Source organism: Corapipo altera, unplaced genomic scaffold (genome assembly GCF_003945725.1).
Source record: "Corapipo altera isolate COAL_440 unplaced genomic scaffold, ASM394572v1 62, whole genome shotgun sequence".
NCBI lineage: Eukaryota > Metazoa > Chordata > Aves > Passeriformes > Pipridae > Corapipo > Corapipo altera.
Genome location: NW_020884894.1, coordinates 12,585,533 through 12,594,282, shown reverse-complemented (window position 1 = coordinate 12,594,282; position 8,750 = coordinate 12,585,533). Strand labels below are relative to the sequence as shown.

At 39.4% G+C, this 8,750-nt stretch overlaps 1 protein-coding gene across 5 annotated transcripts in view; it reads right to left on the bottom strand.

The window, feature by feature from the left end:
- Positions 1-1,803: 1,803 nt before the first annotated feature.
- ESRP2 (epithelial splicing regulatory protein 2) overlaps positions 1,804-8,750 on the bottom strand; it is a 42,554-nt gene continuing 35,607 nt past the window's right edge. For 3 of the 5 annotated variants that reach the window (XM_027646858.1, XM_027646860.1, XM_027646859.1), the window contains exon 16: positions 1,804-3,190. In XM_027646858.1, coding sequence (XP_027502659.1) covers positions 3,032-3,190 — 159 coding nt within the window. In that variant the 3' untranslated portion in view covers positions 1,804-3,031. Of the gene's footprint in view, positions 3,191-6,053; positions 6,166-8,750 lie in introns of all 5 variants that reach the window. The other 2 variants (XM_027646862.1, XM_027646861.1) reach the window with 1 other exon arrangement.

The following is an 8,750-nucleotide window of genomic DNA, read 5'->3' as shown; positions in this document are numbered from 1 at the left end:
CCCCGCGGGCACCGGGCACAGCCCCTCTCACCCCTGAGCACAGACCCCGCGGGCACCGGGCACAGCCCCGGACCGGGGAGCGACGGCTCAACAGCGGGATTGTTCCTCAGCTGAGGAAAGGAAACTCCACACGCCTCCTGCAGACGCGCGGGTGGCTGGGGAAAGCTGCTCCCGTCCAGGGGTGAGCGCTGGGACACGGCGGAGGGAACCGCAGACCCTCCGGGCCCCTCTGCCCCTGGGGCCGGACCCCGGGAAACATCCCCGGCCCGGGCAGGCCCGGCTGTACCGCGGGAAGGGGGAACAGGCAACTGGTACAGATTTAATCCCACGTTGGGTGTCTGGCTGGCCCTGCCTCCCCCTCACACACCCACCACCCACCCCAGCAGCACTTCAGCTTGTAACTGTTCCTCCCCCCCTTCATTCCCTTCAGTACAAGAACGTCACCGTTCGTCACCGTTCGGAGCAGGAGCACGCCCAGGTCGGGCGTGTTGTCAGACCCCACCTGGGGGTCTCTGCTCTATCCAAAATGCTGTCACCGCTCTTACAGTCATTTTACTCAGATAACTGCTAAAAACTGGATACTGCTCCCAAGTCCTGCGTGTTGTGTTTGGTACATGCACAAACATGAAGCCTGAAACATCCAAGTTCACTTTCTATAGCTAGTTTCCACCATCTCATGCTAAACAGGGATTGCAACAGCAGTTGGTGATGGCTAAGGCTCTTCTTAGTAGACAGGTAGATACACATTTTGCACATGGCAGAGCCTGTTTGCAATTTCCATTCCTGTTACCAAGCGACTGCATTTAAAAAGCAGAACTGCCATTATTGTCGACTAATCCAGAAAGGTGTTAGAGGAGTAAGGGGAATCTGTGTAAACCATGGCTGATGGTACTTGAGGTGCTCCTCTGCAGCCCCGGCTCAGCTTGCCAAGGAAACAGAAAAACACAAGTTCCATATGTTTTTTTTTAAGAGAAAAATAAGACATTTCAATAGATTGCAAAGCCACAACCAAGATGTGACCAGCTGGACCACGGTAGACGGTAACAGTCTTAATAGACGGACTATGTAGGTCTCAAATTTTTTAAAAGGGAGAATCATTTTCCTCCAAGGCACATGGGGAATGTTAATTAAAATTATGCAATCCTTTCTACTATTCAATTACTTTAAAAGTAAGGCTTGTGGCAGATTTCACAAAGATAAATCTTAGAAACAGAGTAATGCAAACAGTTCTACTTTAAGATAATGTAAAAGCTTTTCCTCTAGTCCCACCCAATTGTGCTGAAACTTCCTTTTGGAGATTTTAATGATGAAATGGCATCTGGTATGAGATAATTCTGACTAGAGAGAAATAAACTCTATTATCTTTACATTATTCCCTCCCCTTCTCCATTTTTACAATAAAAAGGCTGACTGGCTCCATCATAACTTAAATGTAGCATTTTGGGTTGCAGAAAAGCAGTGACCCATTAGGTCAATTAAATCCAAACATGAACACAATTTCAAATTCAATACTTTGTTTCCTCTGGCAACAGAATGAGAACACTAAGCATGTAAACAGTTACATCACCGTTGCCTAAAGAGTGTTCCACTACAACAGAAACATGCCTCATGCACATTTCTGGCTTACCAGCACACTCAAAAAGGAAAAACAAAAACCACAAGAAAAGTCATACCATTCACTCGAAGTACAAATGCTTATCTAAATCTAGGAGAAGAGAGAAGAGTGTAAGAGGCTATTTATCAAAGAATGATGCTCTGTGAAAATACATTAAACCAAAGCATACATTAAACCAAAGTTTAACGTACTTTCAAAAGCCAATGCACATAGTAAGCATCTCTTTTATTTGTTGTAATATAAAGAAGCATACATCATTCAGTTCTTTAAAGTACAACTCAAATTGTACACTAACAAAAAGGATCAATTCAGACATCCATGAACATGTCAACAACAGAATTCATTACATTTTGCTCTGCTGGTATTGCACTTGGAATGGTTTTGAAGTAAGGCACAGTAAAAACAAAGTCATTTAGTGCTTCTACAGCAGATGTCTTTTTTCAAACACATGCTACATGACATAAAAGTACTTCTAGCTTATGTATGTACACATGGGAAAAAGAAAAAAGCATGCACTAGAGAATTCAGATTCCAACATATCTTGTTGTTTCATAATATACAAATAAAGTAGTTTAAAGATGTAAACAAATTGCATGCACATAAACTAGAGCAAAATCTTTAATACAGTATCTGAAAGCTATTATGCTTAAATAAAAAAATATAACTTATCAGTACTCAGGTTTATGTGCCATTTTTGTCCTGTAGAGATTAAGTTTGCGGCTGGGGGCAGCAAGTTATGGGCAGGCAGGGAGGGTTCTTCTGATTTTGATGTTGATTTTTTTTGCTTTACATGTTGGCAGCAGTACACTGGTAAGAAAGACAAATATGGCTTTTGCAAAACAAGGACTAATGAAAACATGAAAAAGCACAATTGCATTTGGGGTCCAGCATCCTGATATTTTCCAGTCGAGAACAATACAACACAAAAATCAATATGATCTACACTTTGAACTGGGTAAGTCATGCATTCCAAAAGACCTTCCTAAAGACATTTAAACTCTACAAAAAACAGGACACTTTGTCAAGTGTAAACTCTTAAAAACTAAACACAGAAGAATCTGAATAACTCAGGCTTCGCTTTCCACTTCAAATGCTACTAAGTTTCTCCCAAGGCTGCAATAGCTGAAGTTTTGTTAGACTGTCTTCAGAATTCACTACATGCCAGGAGTGGGTTTACTTATTTTTACACAAGAAATTAAGTAAATTAACTGCATTATTTTTGCTTTCACTTTATCTTTGGCATAGGATGCACCATTTTTCAAATTAAGTACAGGACATTTACCACTCTGCATCCCAACTTGTTATGCTGAAAAGGCACATTTGTTGCTGCCTGGGTGGCAAGGGAAGACTTCTTATTTTGCAAAAGGCACAGTGTTGAGTGCGACATTCTCTCCTCATCCCCCAGAGAGAGTTTAGTTAGACCAGGTACAATTCTACATAGCGGCTTCCCAGGAGCTGTCCGTTTTTCTCAGCCACTGCTTTCTTAGCTAGATCCAGGCTTGGAAAAGTCACCAATGCCTCGCCACTGGGCTGGCCACTAAAGTTGTAAAGCATGAGGATGGAATCTGCTTGGAGCTGCAATGGTACAAGAAGACAGAAGAAAAAAACTATAAAGACCAGAGACCACACCTGGAAATGCAATTTTTAATGCTGCACATCTGGTTCACTCCACTCCTGTGTCTGTGGTGAAAATACTCTGGATGTTGAGAGTGGGAAGGAGGAGAAGGGATTGAAGATTAGAAGAATTAAGCTTTTAGCTTGGCAAACAGCAGCAGCTCTTGCTCTGCTGGTGTGCTGAATAGAATAGACATAATTCCATGCAAAAATTTTGCTAGAGAAGCAATTGAAATTAAAGGTTGATAAGAAAATAAAGACGTAGATGTTAATAAAAGGTAAATGGAGCAAGGAAGTCCAGGCATTCAATGAATAATTCTTGTACTGTGTGGACTACTGGCCAAGTGACAAAGGATATATATAAGGCATGTGAATACTCACACACACAGTTAAACAAACAAACAAACAAAAACACATACACAAAAAATAAAAGAGCTGCTAGGAGTTCTGTGTTGGGAGGATGAGCTGAACTCAACACAGGCATACAGCACAAGAAAGATTTTTCAGAAAAATGAAGTAAAATTTGGTGCAGTCCAACTGAAATAAGTATTTATTGCAATTTTAACAAGGTTGAGAAAAAGCAGGGTAGCAGATGAGATTATTTAGTCACTGGAGTTGATTTACTTTGGAGAGCATTAGCCCTCATAAAGTCTTAAAAGGCAGTTCCAAATTACTGAGTTCAAAGCAGACATCTGTCTGCCCTGTTGTACTCCATCCATTTCCCATAACATGCAGGAAGTACTCCCTGTTTGTTGGATAGAAATGAATATCAGTGAAGTTTCAAAACCAAAGGCTGAAGGATCAAAAGCTCAGCATACAAGGTTAATTTGTTGGAGAAAACAGTGTCAGACAAAACCATGCTGGAGAACCAACCAGTTTTAGGAGTATTAACCCAATTCAAGTTAGGTTCATGTGACATATGTCCTCTTGAGTTTATAAAAGGTTAAAATATTTAAGGGTTTCACTTTTGTAGAATTTGTGTGCCTGGTATACTGTAAGAAATAGAGTTCTCAGTTATTACCAAGAGCAGTTTCCGACAGCTTTACATTCAAACATACGGAAATAAAGCAAGTACATGCCAGAGCTTCACTTACCCAAACACTGAGCAGGCAGTACAAATATTCTTAAGATATAAGCAATGGTACACATTAGAAACCAAAAGCATGCATAAGACAGTTAGTACAGACTTTGCATTATTTCTTCTCAGGTAACTAAAGTTAGCCAAGAAATAGCATACAGAAAGAAATTCAAAGACAAATAAAAACCCTCATGTCTAAAGCCCACTTCAAGTTTGGAAGTAATCTTGGTTTATTTCAGAATAACACTGTGCTCAAAGAGAAAGTTGAACACAGTTTGGGTTAAGTCACAAATCTGAGCTAAAAGATGCTCTACTCCAAACAAGCTCTTTGTTATTAATCCATATGGGATGAAGTCATTTACCACCAGCCCAGAACAGAAATTTAATATTGCAGGTTAGAGTCAGCTGAAAACACACATGGAGCACAGTTAGACTTCTAAGCACAGAGAAGAGCTCTAAAAACGTAGTTTATTGGTGTAATACCAATGTAAGGATCTGGAAATTCATGTTATAAGAGTTGCATAGAAAGCTAGCAGAGAAGTTTATGCATTCTGAGCACAACATAATTAAAAGATTTAAATAAACGCCTTCGGTTTCATTTTAAGACACACTAGGGTTAAGTTCTTATTCATATGGATTTATAGAGATAGAAATAGATTTTCTTTATGTACATATGTGTTTTATAATTAGATTCAGATTCATAGAAATATTTTCTCTGGATTTTTTTTTATTCTAAAAAGAGTGGTATATGTACAATACTACTTTGAGCCACTTAGAATTCAGGATGAGCTACTCCATGAATTAGTCAAAGACTTTTTCCATGCCATACATAGTAGAAACCTACTGCTGATCTGGTTTTCCAGTTAAATCACCAGACCACACAGCCTCTAGTCTATCTGCTCCCCAGCAGATCCAACAGTATCATGAGAAACCAACTAATTTGAAAACAACTGAATTGATGGCATTTATGTGGAAGTACCTTTGTCTATGAAGGTAATTGTCTTAAGGCACAGTATTTGATTGCCATATTTGTACTAAAAGTTTGTTGCGTTTTTTTTCCTTAAGGAAAAAAAAAATATACTGACTAATCAGTAGCATTTTGAATGGAATACAACAGTACTGGGACATCCAGTACTCCACACAGGCCACAACGAGTTCTTTAAGAATTATGTGTTAGTGCCAAATATGCAGGCAAGTTTACTGTGAGCAAATCTAGTTAATTGCATCAGAAAGTCACTATACCCAAAAAACCTCTCCTAAAAAAAATAAAGTAATAGCTCACATTGCATTAGGGAGATCAAGAAACAGAAATATTAATCTCCAGCCAGTTATATCGTACAGAAAAGACAAAGTCCAGAGGTCTGGGGTTTTTTGCCCACACCTTAGTGCGTGCTTTGTAGCAATAGGAAGAAAAAAAAAATCATCTTCTACCACTCTACTAAAAGTAAAATATTGGACTGGAAGCTTTACATGAGAAACAAGCACTAATAAACCCTGCTGGAAGTTTAACACACCGCCTGAGCAGAACCAGGCAATCACACTACCTCCACCACTGCTACCCCAAGCAGGATCACAGTGGGCCCATTTCCTTAGGTTGGTTGATTTTTTAAGCAGAAGGACTAATGCAAGGATCCCAATGCAAGCTGATAAGGGGGAAAAGCCACAAGAAAAAAATCTCTATCACCAAGCCCTTCTTTCCCTTCCCATTCACCTCTGGAGACACAGGTTCTGCCAGTCATATCTTACCTTCTTCAGAAGTTACAAAGAGTTACAAACAGACCCACTCTTTCGGTGCTTGTAACACACTCCTGGCTTGATCGCTCAGCTGAATCAGGCCATTGTAGTCATCGGGTGCATACTACAGTACAAGTGTGACACGGGAGAGTCAGCAAGAGAAGGAACAGTCCTGCTACAGCAAGCCACACAGATGATCATTTGCAACCAGAATTAAGAGCATCAGCTATAATAACTGGCAGGAGACAGTGAATTTGACAGATGCTATTTTTACACAAGATAAAAAAAATGTACATCAACTGTATTACTGGTCGTAGGAATAGATATAAAATAAATGCTTTGGGGAAAATTCTGAACTGTATTTGAACTGTTCCTTATCGAGGAAGGGAAATAGCTCAGATTATGAATTGCTCCTTTTTTTTTCCTTCTACTCATGAGATGGCAGCATCAGGTAACAAAACTCTTCAAGTTTGCACGAGCATAATCACACCTCCAGTAATGGCTCTCACTGGGACAGATGAGCATCTCCCAGCCTGCACACTGAAGTGGGGCATTGGTAGAAGTGTATGGATCTCGTTCAGACCTTTTATGTACCCATGGAAATAAACTGCACCTTCTCTAGGGTAGAGTAATAAACACTTTAACTGTATATAATGCTTGCACTACACTGACTACACCAATGCATTTAAAGAAAATCAGTGTCCTGGCATGAATGCACCTACAAGATAAAATTTACACCAGTGTGGTATATTTCTACATAGAAAAAAGAAATAAATGATCCAGTGTAGCTGCATGATAGATTTGTAGAAGTAGTATATTAAAATAAAAATAGTGACTATACAGTACAGTCACACCAACAAATTAAAACAAAAACTTCATATATGTACCAGATCTAAGAATTACTGAACAGTAATCACACATACTATTGGCCTGGTACAAATATAAAACATATAGTCAGAAAATACATCTTGGGGAATATGAAACATTGTTTTTATCTCATAATCTTGCCAAATTATATATCCTGCAAAAGGACTGAGAATTCTTGCACATGCTGCAAAGAGTACTGGAGTGGCTCCTATAATCCAGAAGACAAAGTGTGTAGCATAACACAAATTATTGAATATCCTTTTGGTGGCAAGAAGGTTTTCCTGCCCTGCAAAATGGCTGTTTTGCACTACCATTTTAGATGATTGCCAAATGCACACAGTATGGATGTACTATGCTGCCTTCCTTTGATATTTCTATAATACAAAAAGTCTCCTGCCAGCTTCGGGAGAAAAAGGTGTTATATTTGGGCATACAGGACACATTGTATCCATCCAAAGGGAAGTTGAAAAGAAATAAACAGCCAGTGTACACCTTTCACAGAGAACAATAACCAGGAGCCCAGAGAACATAAAAGAAAAGAACCTCCCAGAATTTTTACTACTGAATTCTAGTCACCTTCACATCTAGACCCATGCCATTAAGTAAAAGACAAATATAAAAAGTATTTTGTAGATAGTCTCTGCTAGGGAAACCAGACCGTGCAAATATTAGATTTATCAGTTCCCAGACCTGCCCTTGAAACAAATCTACAAAATGTAAGTTTACTCTTTGGAAAGAATGTCTCAAGATAGTACATACTTTAGATTATCAGTAGATGTACAGTAGGCACAGATCTACAGGCTCTTGTGAGGGACAGTATTTCAAAGGTTATGCTTGAAATGCAATAAACAATGTCGAAAACATGAAAGTGGGAAAACTATCCTGCACAGAAAGTCAAAGTTGTCAGAGCTTAGGCTCAGACCTAAAGAAAGAGAAACAGAAAGAAGAAAAATAAAATCATCAGAAGACCTAGTGATAGAAGCAGCTTCTAATCACAAGAACAATAGGTAAGAGACTGCAGTCAATTAAAACAGAAGCTGTGGAACAGTAAATTCTTCAAATGAAATAAAAACTACCCTAATTTGCCTAAGTACATGATTGTGAATACTTCTGATTCTATCTGCATTTCAAAACCCATAAGAACAAAACAAAAGTATTCAACCACACAGGACAAAGCCAAGGGTAAACTGGTTAATAAAGAGGTAGTATACTACACTTTCTCTTTGTTCCTTTTTTTTCTTCTCTTATTTCTTTCGTCTATGGTGAGGGAAATATGGGACTGTTCTTGTCCCCTCACAGACTATGCACAGATTTAACTAGGTCACTAACCAGTAAGTCATTGATTTCCATTTCATTTTTGCAGTTCCTACAGTGAACATTCAAAGCTCAGTCTAAAAACAGCACATACAAAGCAATCTAGGGGAAAAAGAAAAAAACACTGCTAAAAAAAACGAACAGGAAAATATATTTAGGTACACCTCAACTGGGAAAAAATGGGAGCAAATAAAAGGAAAACATCATAGGAAAAATGGCCACTTCCTGGATGGTAGCTGCAATTATGGCCTAACTACCAATAAACCATAACAGAACAGTTCCCAGAGAGATCTCTCAGACTTCAGGAAAAAGCCTAGATAGACCAAGTCTGGAACATAAAAGGAGATCTGATGACTAGGTAACTGCAACCTTTAGCACAAGAGCCAGGAGAAATGCCCTAAACTGGCTTTGCCCCTGAAGTGTCTCATATTCACAGCAGTGCTGATATTCACCAGCAGCCACGGGAGCACTCCAAGGAAGGGACCCCACTGGAGTGGTTTGTGTGTCAGAGACCCCACTGGAGTGGTT